Source organism: Melospiza melodia, chromosome 29 (assembly GCF_035770615.1).
Source record: "Melospiza melodia melodia isolate bMelMel2 chromosome 29, bMelMel2.pri, whole genome shotgun sequence".
Lineage (NCBI taxonomy): Eukaryota > Metazoa > Chordata > Aves > Passeriformes > Passerellidae > Melospiza > Melospiza melodia.
Window position 1 is genome coordinate 4,296,018 of NC_086222.1, and position 18,747 is coordinate 4,314,764.

General features: G+C 51.6%; 2 protein-coding genes across 2 annotated transcripts; one reads left to right on the forward strand and one right to left on the reverse strand.

Annotated features, from left to right (window-relative positions):
- Positions 1 to 64: 64 nt before the first annotated feature.
- Positions 65 to 5,853, forward strand: THYN1 (thymocyte nuclear protein 1). The gene is made up of 8 exons (XM_063178513.1): positions 65 to 219; positions 1,105 to 1,188; positions 2,113 to 2,339; positions 2,778 to 2,846; positions 3,483 to 3,575; positions 4,136 to 4,231; positions 5,395 to 5,545; positions 5,627 to 5,853. Exons 2-8 carry the CDS (start codon positions 1,146 to 1,148, stop codon positions 5,671 to 5,673), a joined length of 726 nt encoding a protein of 241 aa, XP_063034583.1. The 5' UTR covers positions 65 to 219; positions 1,105 to 1,145; the 3' UTR covers positions 5,674 to 5,853.
- Positions 5,854 to 6,575: 722 nt separating this feature from the next.
- Positions 6,576 to 18,652, reverse strand: VPS26B (VPS26 retromer complex component B). The gene is made up of 6 exons (XM_063178512.1): positions 18,397 to 18,652; positions 15,006 to 15,162; positions 13,408 to 13,572; positions 11,611 to 11,786; positions 10,888 to 11,030; positions 6,576 to 9,562 (listed from the first exon to the last, which is right to left on the reverse strand). The coding sequence occupies exons 1-6, from the start codon at positions 18,617 to 18,619 to the stop codon at positions 9,416 to 9,418; spliced, it is 1,011 nt and encodes a 336-aa protein (XP_063034582.1). The 5' UTR covers positions 18,620 to 18,652; the 3' UTR covers positions 6,576 to 9,415.
- Between the last annotated feature and the right edge of the window lie 95 nt (positions 18,653 to 18,747).

An 18,747-nucleotide genomic window follows, 5' to 3' on the forward strand; every position in this document is an offset into this window, starting at 1 on the left:
GGCTGCTGCCGGTGGGGCAGGCTGGGAGCTGTAGTCCTGCCCCCGGCGCCGCCCGCCAGAGCGGGGAGGGAGCGAGGGGAGCCGGCCCTGCCCCGGCCTTTGCATAGCGGGCACCGCTTCAGAGCGCGCTTCCTCCTCCTCCTCCTCGTCCTCCTCCCCGCCCGGCACCGCCAGCATCCTCATCGCCCCGAGCAGGAGCGGCGGCAGCGGCCCGGGCTGGTGAGCGGGAGCTCGGAGGGCTGGCGAGGAGGGAGGGAGGAAGGGGAAAGCTTGGCATGGAAGGCGGAAAAGTTGATGCCGGCCGGCCTGGCAGGAGGCGGCGGGCTCGGAGCCGTGCGAGTGCTACTGACAGAGGGGGCAGGGGACGGGCCGGCTGGAGCCCCGGGGTCCGCAGGGCTGGGAGGGACCTGGGGGTCAGCGGTGAACCCCCCTGGCCGGGCACGGCCACCTGCGGCCAGGTGCGTTTGGCGCTCTGCATTGAAGGAGCCGCTCCCGAGGGACGGGGGCGAGCCCGGCCAGGGGCGGGCAGAGCCCGGGCAGCGCCCAGACAGAGGCAGGCAGAGCCCAGGAGCAGCAGGCAGAGCCCAGACAAAGCCCGGCCAGGGGCAGACAGAGCCCGGGCAGAGCCCAGGAGCAGCAGGCAGAGCCCAGATAGCGGCAGGCAGAGCCCAGGAGCAGCAGGCAGAGCCCAGACAAAGCCCGGCCAGGGGCACACAGAGCCCAGGAGCAGCAGGCAGAGCCCAGGCAGAGCCCAGATAGCGGCAGGCAGAGCCCACACAGCCGGGGCGAGGCTGGGCTGAGCCCTGGGGAGCAGCGCAGCTCCTGTGCCACAGGCAGAGAGCGGCCCCGCTCTGCCCACGCACCTTGGGGATTGCCCGGGCACGGCAGCGCTCCAGCCCTGCTGCTGGTGTCCATCAGGGCTCCAGGGTGCGGTCCCCAAGCCCTGCCAGCATTGACACTGATAGAGGAAGTGGCTGAGCTCAAGGAAAGATTTATTTGCTCTCCACTCGCCCTGCAGCGCTCGCAGCTCTCTGCCTCTGCCGTCTGTACTTTTTTCACCCGCCTGGAGCAGCGGTAATTCCTCCTCCTCCTCTCGTCCATCAGGTGCTTCTCAGTGAACAGAAGATAATTCAGAGAGACCAGAGATGCCTTGGCCGAGCAGAAAGAGAGACAAAGGAGCGGTAGCAGGTCTGTGCTGACATCCTGACTGGTTTAGCACGTCTCATTTGAGGTTCCAGGCTATAGTGAAACTACAGGCAGCCGTATTAACTGTCTGTCTTACAGACAGCATTTCCTGTGCCAAATGGGCTGAGCACCCAAGCGTGACTGAGACAAGCCTGCTAGGTGTGTGATAAGGACAGTGATGTATTCTCAGCACAAGGGGCTTAGGAAATGGAATTCAGGCCCATTTTTGCACAGCAGAGTTGGTCAGTCAGAGTACACCCAGTGCAGTGGCAGGAAGCTGATGTAAGAACAAAACCAAAAAGCTGCAAAACAAAAAGGAAAAACATGGCACTGGAGGCATCACGACGTGGTGTTTAAAGTACAAGATGAAAAACCTGCACATCTGTGCCACTCATCTGCTTGATCCACTCTAGCAAATAACCACATTTTTACCTCTTAATCACTTCTTAATAACTGGGGGTATTTTTGCCTGTGTCCTGAAGAAACAAAGGATCCCTTCTGAACAGGTAGCTCAGTGGAGGTTAAGCTAAGACTTTCAGCTCCTGCAGGAATTGAAATAGTTTGGTTTGCTTGGTGAATGTTCCTCTTACTCACCAGATTTACCTAAGTCTGCTTTGTTGCCTGGAGCTGATTTCTCAGCAATTAATTAAAAAAGTTCAACTACACTTCATGTGGGCAAACATGGTCTATCCTGAGGTCTTTTTAGTACTAACTGGGAGTATTAAACTACATTTTTGCAGACACAAAAACCTCCTTATTTCAGATGCAAATTAGAAATACTCAGAATCATTGGTGCATAATGCTGTTACCTTACTCTGAGCACCTGGGCTGCCCCAAACTCCCGCTGCAGTCAAATGTGTGAAACCAGCTTGGACAACTAAAAATATTTTTTGAAACAAAATGTGTTTTATCTCAATGTCTTTTAAGATAAAAAAGAGCCTGATGCTAAAATTGCCAAAACCGAGAAGGAGACTTCGGATAAGGAGGAAGAAGAGAAGTCTGCAAAACCCCCAGCTGGGAGCTCCAAGTCAGGATGGAAGAACTGGAAGAAAAAGGAATCTGAGTCTGGTGGGGAGGAAAGCAAGATCACATATTGTCACTGGCTGCTGAAATCAGAACCTGAGAGCAGGCTGGAGAAGGGGGTGGATGTGAAGGTGAGCACTGACACCCCCTCACCCAGCAAAGGACAGCAGCAGGGCCACTCTGCCCACCTTTAGTGCCAGGTGCTGAGGGACAGCATCAGGCAACTCAGATTGTTTTATCTTCTCAAAACCCATTTTCCTCCTGGAAACAGAAAAACAAGATGTTCTTGTCCAAGGTGACAACCTTGGGGTTTCATACATGTAATACAAGAGGAAATCAGCTCCTCAGCATGCTTGGCTGCTGGTCACCGGCGCAGCATCTATTTCAGACTCTACCTTTATTCTGCTGCTTTGTAAAGGTTTGTCTGTAGGCCCTGTGGGAGATGAAAATTGTGTCAGGTTTGTGCTATAAATGAAGGAGCTGCTAGCAGCAAATGCTCTGAGCAGACAATGACACTGTAAAGATCAGAAAGCTCCTGAATGAATGTTTATTTTCATTTCATTTGGCAGTTCAGTGTTGACGACTTGAAAGCTCAGCCTAATCAGACAACCTGCTGGGATGGAGTAAGGAACTACCAGGTAGGAAGCACATGGGGGCACTGAAATAGCAGAAGAAGAAGGTGGCTCTGCCCACAGCTTGTTCCTGTGCCTCAGGCATTTCCTCTTGGGGCACTCTGCCTGTTCATGCAGGTGCATTTTGGCAGGGACCTCAAGTCAACTCCTGCTTAGTGGCCTCTGGGTCAGAGGTAGATTCAGGCTGGTGAATATTCTGTCAAATCACTCAGTTTTTCTTTCACTTAGACCAACCTTTGATAGCTCACAGCAAGTCTGTACTTACCCAGATGCTCTGTCAGTGCACAGCTTTCTGTTCCAAAGGAATTCCACGTGTGTTCTCCTGCTGTGTATGATCCCTGTGCTATATAGGATTCCCTGTTCCCCTACACATGATCTGCTCTGAATTGTTTGCTGACAACTTTCCTGAGCTGTTGAATTCCCACACACTTTCTGACCAACAGGAGCTTGCTCTTCAGCCTTGTTTTGACTTTATTTAATTCCAACACAAAACCATCTCTATGACAACTGTAGGAAACATTATCTGAGTAATTCTGAAGCACATCTACCTCTCCTCTTGTTGGTTCCTGCTCTTGGCTGCTTCTAATGAATCCATGAGAGCTTGATGGAAAGAGCTGAAAGTCCCTTGTTTACTCCTGACAGGCAAGGAATTTCCTGAGATCCATGAAACTTGGGCAGCAGGCCTTCTTCTACCACAGTAACTGCAAAGAGCCTGGCATTGTGGCCCTTGTCAAGGTGAGTGTTCTGGGGAGAAGTGATAAGGAATGGGTTATCAAACAGCTCACTGCTTGTGTCTCAGCACCAAAGAGTGCAGGGAATGAGCCCAGGACACCTCAGCTCAGCCCTGCAGGGCTGACTCAGCCATGTGTCCCCAGAGGGATGGAACCACGCTGTGCTGTTTTCCTGCTGACATTTCGGGGCACTCCCAGCCAAGCCAAGTGCTGCTCCACACTCTGACTCACTACATTCTAGTCAGCAGGGCCCAGAAGGCAGTAGAATAAAACCAGGGCACAGAACAGCTTTTTCTTTAAGAGCAGAACTCATCACAAAGATCTTTAGCAGCAGCTACCCAGTTTTCCTGTGCTGCATTTCCTTCCCCACTGATCTCCAGCAGGTGATGCTGCACTCGCTGTTCTGCACTCCTTCCACGCAAGAAATGTAAAGAAAACTGTTAGCATGGAGATCAGGGAAAGCAAGGCTGATTTTTCACCAGGATTATTCCTTGTCACATCTCATGCCCTTTGCTGACAGGTGTTTTGAACTGATGGAAACTTTCTCATTTCCTTCTGCTTCAGATCGTGAAGGAGGCGTACCCTGATCACACACAGTTTGATCAGAAGGATCCTCACTATGACTCCACCAGCAGAAAAGAGAACCCCAAGTGGTCCATGGTAATGTATTCCATTAAATACAGCTCTGTGTGCAAGCCAAGAGAAGGAGAAGCCTCTTTGCATCATATTGAAAATCTTAAGCTTCTGTCCTGGCCTAGCTGCCTTTTTCTCTCTCAAGAGAAAATTCAATCCTCTTTTCTCTGCTTTTTCCCCAGTTCCTTCCAGGAGGCTGCCAAAATATATCTCCCTAAATTTCCATATCTTGGCTGCAGAGCTGGCCTCTCTTCATTTTCAAATCTTGGCTGCAGAGTTGGCCTCCACACATGGCAGAACCCTGAGGTAGAAAAATGAGATCAGAGCCACTGTCAGTGCACAGCAAACAGAGCTGTAGTTTTGAGGATTGTAGGGAAGGGAGTGTTCATGGGCTGCCTGCATCCCACATCTGAATTCTGCATTGTCTGTGACATGAATGCACCTTGCTGGTGCACAGTGCCAACAAATCACCTCCAGAACCCTGAGTTAGAAAAATGAGCTCAGAGCCACTGTCAGTGCACAGCAAACAAAGCTGTAGTTTTGAGGCACATTAGATTGTAGGGAAGGGAGTGTCACATCTGAATTTTGGACTGTGACATGAATGCACCTTGCTGCTGCACTGTGCCAACAAATCACCTGCAGAACCCCGAGTTAGAAAAATGAGCTCAGAGCCACTGTCAGTGCACAGCAAACAGAGCTGAAGTTTTGGGGCACATTAGATTGTAGGGAAGGGAGTGTCACATCTGAATTTTGGACTGTCTGTGACATGAATGCACCTTGCTGCTGCACTGTGCCAACAAATCACCTGCCACAAACACTAGGAAGCTCTTTCAGCCTTCAGCAAGGCAAAGTTAGTGCACATCAGCCACTTCCTTCAGCTCTAAATCCTTATCCCTCAAATATTCTATGGGCTGTGGAGGCTGTGTGCCTGTCCAACGTGCTGTAGTTTTGAGGCACATTAGATTGTAGGGAAGGGAGTGTTCATGGGCTGCCTGCATCCCAAATCTGAATTTTGCACTGTGATTTGCTGCTGCACAGTGCCACAAACACTGGGAACTTCTTTCAGTCTTCAGCAAGACAAAGTTAGTGCACATCAGCCACTTCCTACAGCTCCAAATCTTTATCCCTCAAATATTCTATGGGTTGTGAGGCTGTGTGCCTGTCCAACGTGCTGCTGCCCTCCCTTGCAGGTGGATGTGCAGTTTGTGAGGATGACCAAGCGCTTCATCCCCCTGGCTGAGATCAAGGCTCACCACCTGGCACACAAAGCAGATGGGGGCCCCCTCAAGGACATGATGCTCTTCAGCAGGCAGCGTCTGTCCATCCAGCCCCTGACACAAGGTGAGAACCTCCCAGGACTCTTCATTCCCTCTGTCAGGCAAGCTGCAAGCTCCACTTATGGTTTTTCTTTCCTTACCACAGAGGAATTTGATTTTGTCTTGAGCCTGGAAGAGGAAAAGCCACATTAAAGCAGCCCAGCTCCCACCCAGCCCGCTGATGCCTCCTCCTCCACCAGCACAAGTCTCAAGTTCACCTGCTCAAGCACAGCAGCACCAACATGCCACCACAAGACCTGCAGCCACACATCCCTTCCCCTGACACAGTTATTTTTGCTTATTTTTTCAATAAATAAAGCCTTTTGGAATCAACTGCAGCTACTTGGGTTTTAAAAGTAGGGAAATCTGCAGTTTATTTCTTGAGGAAGAAACAGGTACATCTTCTTTGTTTAGTTTGGGGTCTAGTGCAGCTCCATGTACTGCAGAGGGACATTTAGAAAATTAGACAATTTAGAAAATTTAGAATCATTGAGTAGCCTGGGCTGGAAGAGACCTTAAAATCATCTCATTCCACCCCCTGCCATGGGCAGGGACATTTTCCACTATCCAGGGTGCTCCAAGCTCTGTCCAGCCTGGCTTTGGACACTTCCAGGGACGTGGCAGCCACACCATCAGGAGGAATTTCTCCCCAACATCCCATCTAAACTATTTTCTGTCAGTTTGAAGCCATTTCCCCTCCTCCTGTCAGTGCATGCTGTTGTAAACAGTCTCTCAGGAGATGGATACACAAAGCAGATCACAGTGAACTTCCTGCAGGTACAGAAGTTCCCATGTTATTTTAGTTCTGACATCAGGGAAATGGAAGAAAATAAAGCCAGCCTGCTAATTTTTAAGCCACATGGGTCCTCCACCAGCACAGCTGCCAAGCAGTGACACAGCTTAAAGAAAGACCAAGGATTTACAAAGATAACAAAGGACAAACTCCTCCAGCATGTTTGAACTGCACACTGTGGCACTTTTAAAGAAAAATCTCTTCATACCACAGTAAAAAACCCCAACCCAACCCAATATAAATCATCAGACAAACTCATGCACAGCATTTGACAGCCAAGGCTGGCTCTTTTTAATTGGAGAGACAAAAAAACCCAAGTTTTAAAATACAGCCATTGAAAAGACGACGAATTAAGAAACATGTAAACACAGCAGAGGCTTAATTACAACTTGCACTGCTTGGTTTGGTACCTGCCCACTCCCCTGTGCCTGGGAGGGAGGGAATGAGCCAAGTACAGCACAGAACCACCAGCTCAGGGGGCAGGACTGCCCCTGGACATGCTAACACAACACTGCTCTGGAGTACCCTGTCCTGGAGTGAGCCCAGCTGCTCTCTAGGGATGCTCAGCACATCTGCTCCACCCCACACAGACACAGGCTGAAAATGGTCCTTCAGATTCAGTAAAAATGGGGATTATTTCTGAATTCTGATTCCACACACAGGGACATGGGGTAGGAAAAATGCCCCAAATCAATGCATAGGCTCAATCCATGTATGGGCTCAATCCATGTATGGGCTCAATCCATGTATAGGCTCAATCCATGTATGGGCTCAATCCATGTATGGGCTCAATCCATGTATAGGCTCAATCCATGTATAGGCTCGTGCACCTTTTCCAAAGGAACCCTCCAGGAGTGATGAGCAGATGTTGAAGCCACCTCCTTCCAGCCAGGCAATGATCTCACACCCAGCCAGGCAGGAAAAAAACCACTCGTGGGATGCAGAGACATCTCCATCCAGGGGGTTTCTTTCCTTCCACATGGCCTACAATCCAGGGGAACAAAGGGATAAAGGGAATAAAGGAGTAAAGGAATAAAGGAATAAAGGCAAGGAGGGAGCTGAAGGAAAGCTGAAGAAAATTTTAAGGGCACTGCTGTGCTCAGTTCCCCTTAGAAGAACAGTTTGCTATCCCCAAGAGCTCCCAAAGGAGCCTCCCTTGTCCCTAAAGGATTGTGCCTGGCTGCAGCACAGCCATTTCCCCCAAAGGAAGGGAGAGAGGAGTGTCCCCAGTGACATCCAGGGTCCCCTGCCATGGCAGAGGTGCCCAGCCCTGCCCTGGCACAGACTGGGGCACAGACTCCCCATGGAGGGACAAGCATGCCATGTCCTCAGTGGGGCACAGCAGAACCAGGGGGTGACAGGGGAGGGAGGGAGGAGTGTCCCCAGTGACATCCAGGGTCCCCTGCCATGGAGGGACAAGCCAGCCAGGTCCTCAGCGGGGCACAGCAGAACCAGGGGTGACACAAGCACTGAGCAGAGATGAGCATTGGTGTCCTCTACAGAGCGAGAGTGGCCAGCTCCACTACAAACCACAACCTTACACGTGGTGAGGAAAAGATAACTGACTTTGGCAAGCAGAAACACACATTTATCACTGAATACAGTAGCTGTCATGACAGAAAAAGCTCCCCTTCCCACCCCAGCCCCACTCCCTCCACCAGCACCGTCCCACTGAGCACAGCAGACACTTCCATTGCCCAGACACCTGCTCCACACCCAGCTGCAGGACAGAGGAGCTTGATTCCAGAGCCAAAAGGAAGCTGGACAAACTAACAAGCCACAAACTCAGGGAAATCCAGACAAATCCCACTTGACAGAGCTCCTGTCCCAGCACTTGGTGCAGGCTGGTCTCTCCCTGGGGTAGGAGGTGTCACCACCTGCTTGAACAGGATGGACATCCTCCAAACTCAGGCAATCAAGTCTACAAAGCCACATCTGATTTTTAATGGAGGAGTGACTTCCTTCTGGGAATGTTCTCATGAGTCTACTTAGCTGAAGGCTAAAAGCAGCTTATTTAAAAAAAAAGAAAACCCACATTCAGGTTCTCAGCTCACTGCGTGCTCTCAGACCTCGCTGGTGACTTCAGCTCAGGCCTCAGGAATGTGTCTCTGGAATCAGAGCTCTGCCACCCTTCCAGGTGCTGCCTGGCTCCTTCCAGCAGCCCACACTGGCCTGTTTGAGCCTCCCACAACCACTGCATCCCCCTTCTGTCCCCACTAACCCTCATCCTGCAGGCAGCAAACCTCAGCAAACCAGACCACATGCACGTGTCCCCACCCTGCTGTCCATCCCCACACACAGCCTGCTCTGTCCCCAGGACACAGACACAGGCAGGGCAGCACAAACCCACCCACAGGAGAGCCCCCACGAGCTCCAGAGCTGCTCTCCACACCTCCCTGCAGCAGCACCTGGGCGCAGCAGCCGAGTGTGGATCTCAGGACAAGATGAGGAAGGCACAGCTCGTGGCCAGGAGCCCTCCTGGCCCCACTTGTTGCCCACCCATGAGCACTGGGACCGTCACCGCTCTGCCCACCCCATGGCACCTCCTCCTGCAGCCACAGCTTCTGGTGGGACACATCTCCACGCGGCTGGGTGGCAGTCCCAGGGCTGAGCCACCTCCAGCATCCAGCTGCTTGTGGCAAGGAATCCAACGCCAGCACGGAGAGGAAGAAGGGGAAGCAGCGAGGGGATGACACCACAAGGCTTCCAGCAGGCCACAGCAGTCTCTGATCCCTCCTCTAGCTCCTTCTGCTAGGACCTCCATCCAGCTCATCACAGGGCAAGATCACGGCAAGGCAAGGAGAACATCCATCCTGCACAGCCCCAAAGCACCCCGGGCCTTCCCCGCTCTCTCCTTCCCCACAGCTGTGGGAGCCCTCGGGGCACGGAGGAGCTCAGGAGGAGATCAGGAGCTCGGCCACGGCCTCCAAGGAATGGACGGACTGGGCAGTGCCAGGCACCTCCAGTGCAGCTGGCCGAGCCCTCCCGCCCCGTCCCACCCCGCCAGTCCTCCGAAGAAAGGAATGCAGTCAGATCCGGGTGTTTATTCAGGGAGGGCCCTGCGAGTCCCGCGCTGCCGGGGGGTCCCGGCGCCCCCCGGCCTCACTGGCGGCCGTTGTTGTCCGCGGGCTGCCCCGGGGCCTTGGGCTCGCCGTGCGCCGAGCTGCCCTCGAAGCGCTGCGACGCGATGGCCGCCTGGTGGGACATGCTCTTCCTCACGATGTCCCCTTTCCTCCACAGCACCACCTCCTGCAGGGACACAGCAAGCGCTTGTCAGGGTTCGTGAGACCTTCTGCTGAGAGAGACCTTCTGCTGAGAGAGACCCTTCTGCTGAGAGAGACCTTCTGCTGAGAGAGACCTTCTGCTGAGAGAGACCCTTCTGCTGAGAGAGACCTTCTGCTGAGAGAGACCCTTCTGCTGAGACCCTCTACTGAGACCTTCTGCTGGGACCCTCTGCTGAAGGAGACCCTCTGCTGAGAGAGACCCTTCTGCTGAGAGACCCTTCTGCTGAGACTCTCTGCTAGGACCTTCTGCTGAGACTTTCTGCTGAGAGAGACCCTCTGCTGGGACCCTCTGTTGGGACCCTCTGTTGGGACTCTGCTGAGAGAGACCTTCTGCTGAGACCCTCTATTGAGAACCTTCTGCTGAAACCCTCTACTGAGACCTTCTGCTGGGACCCTCTGCTGAAGGAGACCCTCTGCTGAGACCCTCTGCTGAGACCCTCTGCTGAGAACAACCTTCTGCTGAGACCTGGTAGGACCTTCTGCTAGGATCTTCTGCTGAGACCCTCTGCTGAGAGAGACCTTCTGCTAGGACTTTCTGCTGAGACCTTCTAGGACCTTCTGCTGGGACTGGCTAAGACCCTCTGCTGAGACCTTCTGTTAGGACCCTCTGCTGAGACCTGCTGGGACCTTCTGCTGTGACCCTCTGCCGGGACCTCCAGCTGCCCCACCCAGCCCCACAGGGTGAGCCAGGCTCCATGTTCCACCCAGAGCCAGGACACACCTGGCAGTGCCTAAGGTGAAGCACAGAAGCTCCACCACTGAGCAGAAATGATATCCCAGGCATGCATTTTCCAGAGTCCTCCTCACCACCACACACATCTGACCTACATGGACATTCTTCTAGAAAACGTCTGCTGAGACCTTCTGCTGGGACCTTCTGCTGCCCCACAGGCTGAACCAGGCCTGGTGTTCCAGCCACAGCCAGGACACACCTGGCAGTGCAGCCTGCCTGAAATTTGGGTAGAAAGCTCCCCCGTGGGGTCTGGGCACACAGAGGACACCCACAGCACCTCTGTCCTAGTGCCACTGGTAAGGTGAAGCACAGAAGCTCCACCACTGAGCAGAAAAGACATCCCAGGCAGGCACTCTCCAGACTCCTCCTCACCACCATACATATCTGACCTACATGATCATTCTTCTAGACCATCCCTCCATGTGATGAATCCCAAAATGGACATTGTTCTGGACTATCTTTCCACTTGTTGAATCCCAGATTCCCAGCAGGTCCTTGTAAAAGCATCCCAAAGAACCATGCACGGGTCCAAGGAGAGCAGCAGCCCTGGTTCTCACCTGCTGTTTGAAGTAGCGCCGCTCCTCCTCATCAATCAGCACCAGGTTGAGGTAATAACGCACAGAGAACTTCTTGTTGATGTCCCTCATGGTTGGAGTCAGCTCATAGCCAGCCAGAAAGAGCCTGATGGGAATGGACTCCCCTGGGAAGGGCACAGAGCTGTCAGCACAGACAGGATGCAGAGAGAAACCAGCAAAATGCAAACTCACACGGCCACAACCTTTGTCACCGTTTCCACAAGTGGACTAACATGAGCTAGAAGACCTCAACTCCCTTCAGTGCTCAGCCAGATCCTGCCCTTGCTGACAGCTATTCCAGCTCCTCTCTAACAGCACAGGACTCTTTAGGGACCTGCATCAACACAGCACTGCAGGAAAAAACGAGGAAGGTGACATTTTCTCAGCTGGGCAAAGAACAGTGGCACAGGAGATTGGCACAGAGCAAGAACACCACCTCTGCTCTGAGCTGCAGCAATGCCAGCTGCTGGCCCATGCCAACTGTGAATTTATAGCTGGTTCTGCCACTGCTTCATCAAAAGAATTATGATTCTGTCTTAGCTGCCCCTCATCACACTGGGGAAGGAAAGGGATCACATCAATCCCCTGCTCTGAACCCACAACAATGGAAAGGGATGCTGAGCACAGAGAAAGTACTGCAAGGGTCACATTCCCACCCCAAAATCCTCCAGGAGAGCAGTGCTGGGGGCTCCTGTGCCCTCTCACCTCTCACAGGTGCCCCATCCATGATCTCGTACTTGGCTATGGTGTCGTTCTCGTGGTACACGTTGGGCCCCGTGCCCGTTGTCTCCCTCTTGATGATGTCTATCTCCATGTGCTTGATCTTGATCCGCACCAGCAGGAAGTAGATCTTCCCCACAATCACATCTTTTAAATGGTACCTGGCAGGAAACACCAGGATCAAACCCTGTGCAGCAGAGCAGGGCTCAGGCTGACGTGCAGGAACTTGCTGGGCAGGCACTTTGCTCTCATCCCCAGCAGATGGCAAACCAACCACCCCCACCAGCCACCAGCCCTTCATTTCCATCCTCTGCTCTTCTGGAAACCCACAAGAACATTTAGCACAAGCAGATAAAATAAATACTTTGCTTCAGGCTGAATATCTACAAGAAACTCCTGTAAGAGTAAAGGCTCCAAAATCAGTATTTTATATCAATTAAAACCAACCCAAATCACTGAATCATTCAGGTTGGAAAAGACCTCTGAGATCACTGAGTCCAACCAACACAACCAGCTGGGAAGGATGCACTAAGAGTAGTTGAAAAGAGCTCTTCCCAACTTCTTTGCTGGAGTTAATTCCCACTTCAGCTGCATTGCCTGGAAAGGAGCAACCATTGCCTTTTGGAGACACCTGGAAGTGCTGATCTGGATACAGGAGTGGGAAGCTACAGCAAGAATTTCATGCTGTGCTCCAGGCTCAGTGAGCCACAGCCATTGCTTCCCACCCCCTGACCCTGAGAGATGGGGAAAGGAGAGGAAGCCACGGAGCAGGGAGGATCTGAGCTGCCTCCCAGCCTCTCTGGAGCACGTGTGAGACATCAACTTTAAGGAATTTAGAGGATTTGAGGTTTTAGTTAGAGATAAGCTTTATTGGAGGTAATTTAAATCAATGGGTAGGCCTTGATGAAGTTAAGAGTTAGTAGCTAACTAATAGTTGATTGCTTGGCAACACAATGTTGGGTTAGCTGGGTTTATAATGAAGAACACAGAAACTGATAAAGAGCTTTTAGGAACATCAGACAATTGTGGCTCCTCTGCTCTGAAACCAATTGAAGATGGGAATGGGAGTTCTACCAAGGGTTCATTTGTCAGATTTGCATTGAAAAGGTAGAGAGGTCAGAACGAGGAAGACTTCATTGACTTCCTCATTTTGGGACCCCTTCCCATGAAAGGGACCACCGACCCATTTCAAAGAACAAACCACGTATGCTTAATAGCTTTTGAACTGATTACCATGCTGAATAGCTTTTGAACTAATTACCACACTTAATAACTTTTGAACTAATTACCATAGGAAGCGGGGAATGGGATGTACCAAAATTATGAACATGCATTTGTATTTTGGGTATTCAATACCTGTATAGATAAAAGGGCTATGTAATCACCTGTAAATCACAGTGTGTATTTGGGAGCTATCCCACAATAAACATAAAATTTCTAACTTTAAACTGTTAGAGAGTTTTTGGATATTGGTACCGGATCAATATCCATATTGGGAATGGGATGTACCAAAGTGATGAATATGTATTTGCATTTTGGGTATTCAGTACCTGTATGGATAAAAGGGCTCTGTAATCACCTGTAAACTGTGGTGTGCATTTGGGAGCTATCCCACAATAAACAAACACTTTCTACATTTAAACTGTTAGGGACTTTTTGTCCATCACAACTGGATATCAGTACTACATCAATATCCATGTTTTTTAATAAATCACATGGGCATGGAATTCCTTTGAGGAAACCCCCAGCAGGTGGGTCCCCAGCTGCTCCTGAGCCACTCACTTGGATTTGTTGTACTCGAACTCGATGTGCAGGCAGTCCTCGATGCCCACTTCCATCTTGATGGAGGAGTTGAGCTCGGGGTAGGTGCTCAGCGTGTGCACAACGATGTCCATCTCCTTCACCACGTCGTTCAGCCGGCGGCTCACGGTGGCACGGAGGAAATACCTGCAGGGACAGTTGTCACGGGCATATTTCATCAAAAATCCTTTCCTTAGGATCTTTTCATCCTGAGAAGCTGGGAGGCCTCAGGAACAAAATGTAAACAATGGTTGTCTGCTGCTGTGGAATGCAACAGGTGCATCTGGGATTGGTCTCATGGGGTTGTTTCTAATTAATGGCCAATCACAGTCCGGCTGTCTCGGACTCTCTGGTCAGTCACAAGATTTTATTATCATTCCATTCAAGCCTTGTGATTAAATCCTTTCTCTTTCTTTAGTGCAGTTTTAATATATCATTTTCTTTTAATATAATGTATATCATAAAATAATAAACCAGACTTCTGAAATATGGAGTCAAGATTCTCATCTCTTCCCTTGTCCTATGAACACCACCAAAGACAGGGTCACAGCAGAGACAGCCAAGGGGATCTTGGGCTGTGCTATTTTCACTACACAGATCCATGTAAAGAGCTGAAATGCATTTCAATGCAAATCTAAACAAAATGTGCGATCAACTCTGCAGATCCACTGAGAAAGTTCCTTTTTTCCACTGAAGCTTGGAGTTTTCTCCTTGGCAAGGTGAGGGGCTCAGTTCAGCTCATGCACAGCTGAGGAGGGCCAGCATTTCAAGAACAGCGAATGGGGAATGTCCAAAGGGATGAAATAAGCAGGAAACCAAAGAATTGCCACAAGGAAGCAGAAGAGCAAGGAAGCTCCTCTTCCCATGTCATCTGCTGCTCCACTGCTCTTTTTTAGTGCAGATCTGAACAAAATAAACCCACAGCAAAAAGCCCCCAGCTCTTTACATGTACCTGCCCCTGGAGCAGCCAACAGAAGGGAATTTTCAGATGGAAAAGCAGAATCCTCTCAGCTTCCAAGCATTTGTGAGCCTGGGTTACCTAAGGCCCATTTTGGGGATCTGAGGCACAGCCTGCACATGTTCAAACCACTGCCCTTTTGCAAGATTACATCAGGCTGCACAGCCACACCTCCCAGTGCAGATCTCAGACTTGTCCAACCCCCACTTTGAAGGCAGTGAAAGGATTTTGAGTCGATTGAGTGCCTTGATGTGAAATATCATTTCTAACACATGAACAAGGCACCAGCGAAGCATCTGTTTGCATACAGAGCACAATTAAAGTTGACAAGACTGATTACAGCAAAAATATCCCCACTGGAGACTAAACCAAACAGTTTATTTTGATTTTTTGAATTATCAAATAAATTAGCAAGTATTTGACTCAAAAGGGGCTGATTTCTCTTGTCACTCAAAAAGGGAAAAACAAGTTCCATAAAGAGCCTGATGCATGCTTGTAAAATAAAGACCTCAAAGGCAGCTTTTTACAACTCAAAATTAATAATTTGGAGTTCTGCATCATCAGAGTGAATATCAGCACTCACACAGAGCAGAATTGGGGTCAGCCAGGGCAGGGCACTCACCTTAGCTTCACATTCTGCCCCGTGTAGGACTCGTAAGGTTTCTCCACGTGTGTGAACTCAAAGTCAAACGTTTGTGACTGAGTGAATTCCCCAGGCCGGGCCAGGTCCTTCACCAGGGACACGAACTCGTGGTGGTTCCCTCGGTCATAGTAGAGCTCTAGGAAAATGGAAATCCAAGTTAAGCTGAACCCCAGGTGACACAGGAGATATTCAACAACTCTCTTGTCCAGGTCACTCCTTCCTTCAACACCATTCACCAGGGCAATGCACTTGTTCTCTGCTCTCCATCAGAGCCAGGTGCAGGCCACAACTTTCCTCCCTGAAACAGGAAGGAAAAGTCCACACAGCCTCCTTTACTACAATAAATCAAGAACTTGCCTTGGGGAGGCACAAGTCGCCCTATTATCAATATTAAATATGGTCTGTAGTTCATGCAAACCCTTCTAATAATCTTCTGCACTGTACTCCAGGCCAAAGGCATTGCCCCTGTGAGGAAAAGCTTGTGTAGAACAGCCAGTGACAGAGCAAAACCGAGGGGACACGATGATTCCAACTGCTCCTGCTTATCCTTGGGCAGCAAAGAGCCTGAGTGGCCTTGGGCTGCAGCAGGGAATAAATGACAATGTTGATCCTGCTGCACAACCAGCCTGGGTGTGGGGAGGCAGCTGAATCCTCCAGCCCATGCATAACACATCCATGGCCATGTGAGCACAGGGAGGGAAGAGCTCTCACCTCTGGAAGCTCTGCTCAAACCAGCTCCAGGGACCAGCACTGCCTCGCTTTTCCCCACAACCCTCCCACAGCAGCACAAACTACAGCTTTCCTCCTTTAATGAAAGCAATCCTCCACACCTCCACTGAGTTTTCAGCCTCAAGACAAAGCAACAAAACCCTTCAATCTCTGCAATTTGCATGAACAGCTTGGGATTACCCAAACCATCAATGAAACCTGCCCTTCCCAGCCCTGTGTGTGAGCCTGTGCCTACAGGACACCCACACAGTCCTTCTGCAAGGCAAAGCCTTTCTGCTGAGATGAGGAAACAAAAACCTAAGTCATCACACAGTCACACTCACAAACTCAGTGTCAGCACTAAACTGTGCAGGGGAGGCTTCTGAGAGGTATTAGAGGTGCTCAGGAACTGCAGTTCAGCCCTCCTTGAGATGCACAATGAGATTTCAGCTTTTAAGCGATGCCTGTTCCTCACAGCCCCGTGCTCACCTTATCTCTCTAATGGAAATTTTGGCACTGGAGCTCCCCTCACTTACGCACAACAGCAAATGTCACCAAGCCCTTTAGGCCGGGCAGGTGACATAAATAACCCAGCCTCTGTCTGTGCACTGAATTTGTGTGTCCACTGAGAGGAAAGTGCTCGCTGATGTGACAGGGAGAAGCCACGTGCCAAGAGAAAAAAGAGGAAACAGCCACAGAAATGGAGGAATCAGCCCAGACCATCGTGACACACAATGCAGAAGGCACAAATCAAAAAAGCAAGGGGAGGCAGATGTCAGTGCACTGAGTTCTCTGCTACCTCAGAAGGTCATGTTTGGCACCCTGCAGCCTTTAGCAGAGTGATGCTTCCCACACTCCAGCCTGTCAAACAGGTATTAGCTGTAATTTCAGGTTTTCAGAGCTATAAGGTTTCCAGACTGAGAAAATAACCTGCCAACATTTCAGTGGCTCGCTGAGACCACAGCCACCAGAGGTGAAACCATCTGGAATGGGTTCTGGGCTCACCTGGGATCAGGCAGGACCCAGCACCCACAGTGTGGCCTTTGGTACCTGCTCTGGAGCATCTTCCCTGCAAAACATCCCTCCTTCACATCCCTGTTAAACTGCCTCACCTCCACGCTGACCTCGTGGCAGCAAGAAGTCAGAATACAAGATGGAAAGCATTAAGAAATGCAATTAGTGGAACAAACTTCAGTGATTTATCAGAAAGGCCTGAGGGGCATAAGGACTGACGTGCAGCCACAGCAGATGTAACACACCCTGCTTGGGCAATAATATGCATACAAAGCAGTAATTCCATGCAGGCATGGCTCAAAAGTCTTCCAAAACAGGGAATGAGTTGCAGGCAAGGCAGCACAGCAGAGACAGTGGAGCAGGAAACAAAGTTCATATTGAATTTCCACTGGGAAATGTATCAATAGGAGCTCCTGGTGAGCAGCCTCACCTACACTCCATCATTTACACACTCCTTTCCTTTCCAAAAACCAGAGTCAGGCACAAGCACAGCCAATAAAACTCAAACAGCAGCATGGGGCTGGGTGGGAAATCTCCTGCTCATGCTCCCTCACCACACGATTTGCAATGCAAAGGCTGCAGGCCCTTGGCTCCAGCAGTGATTTTGGGGTTTTAGAGCCAAGCATAGAGAGCCACAGATGTGAGGCCTCGCACGCAGCCACGGGAAGGAACATCCTGAATTTATTTTGGCTTGTGGGGCTCCAGGCATCTCCGTGGAGCAGGGACAGCTCTGCTCCGATGGAGGAGTGGGTGTGGCAGCTGCCTCTCCCCTTCAAAAGCAGGAAATATTAAACCTGAATTGCTTACACGCACAGATAACCACAAGTTTTGAACAACTTGAAGTCACCCAACCAACCGTGCAGGGTGTGTGGAGGAGAAGGTGGGATCAGCCCAGGTGAGCCTGCAGGCCCAGGAAAGGGGATTCACCCAGGGAAAAGGGACACAAGGACAAAAGCCACCCCATCAGCACCCTCAGCATCCCTAAGAGGATCAGCAGGCAGGCAGCTCCTGGAGCAGGAACAGCCAGCATGGGGAGCAGGTCAGGGCTGAGCTGCAGCTGCAGGATGGAACCAAAGCGCGCCCGGCTCGGAGCTAAACCAGTGACCGAGCAGAAGAGAGAAATTAGGACAGGAGAACAATGACCTGGAAAAGGACTGGAATGCCCTTCCTTCTGCCAGGGCTCGAGCCTGGAGAACAGGCTAGGCTGTCCAGCTCGGGGGATGGAATAATGTCCGGCAGCCGTGGGAACGCTGCGTGCAGCCAGGAGAGAGAGGAACCTGCTCAACACCAGCGGGACCCCAGTGCCATGGGGCACAGCAATGCCCCCAGACCCCCAGTACCAATGGGATCCCAGTGCCATGGGGCACAGCAATGCCCCCAGACCCCCAGTACCAATGGGATCCCAGTGCCATGGGGCACAGCAATGCCCCCAGACCCCCGGTAGCAGTGGGTTACCATGGGATGCAGTGATGCTCTCTGGATCCCTGGCACCTGCAGGGACCTCAGTACCATGGGGTCCAGCAATGCTCTCCAGACCCCTGGCACCTGTGGGATGCAGTGATCCCCCCGGACCCCCGGCACCAGCGGGATCCCGGCACCCACGAGGGTTATCAGGAAGGGACCCGGCCCCGCAGGCCGCCCCGCTCACCGATCTGCCCGATGAACTCCACTTTGATGCCCTGGTGCTCCAGCCGCTTGTTGGGGTTCTTGAGGGTGAGGACCACCCTGCCCGACACGGTCTCGCCGTCATAGAAGAGGAAATATTTCTCCTTCTTGCCTTCCTCCGTCTTGTGCTCCACCCGCCGCCGGCTCTCGGCGTCGCTCAGCACCAGCTCCAGCTCCGGGCTCTGCCCGAACCCGAAGAAGCTCATGGTCCCGGGATGCGGCGCGGGCCGGCGCGGGCGGACCCCGCGGCCCCGCTGGCGGATCGCGGCCGGGGCGGGGCTGCGCGGGGCGGCGGCGGCGGCGACGCCGGGGAAGGAGCCGGGGCGGCGGCGGT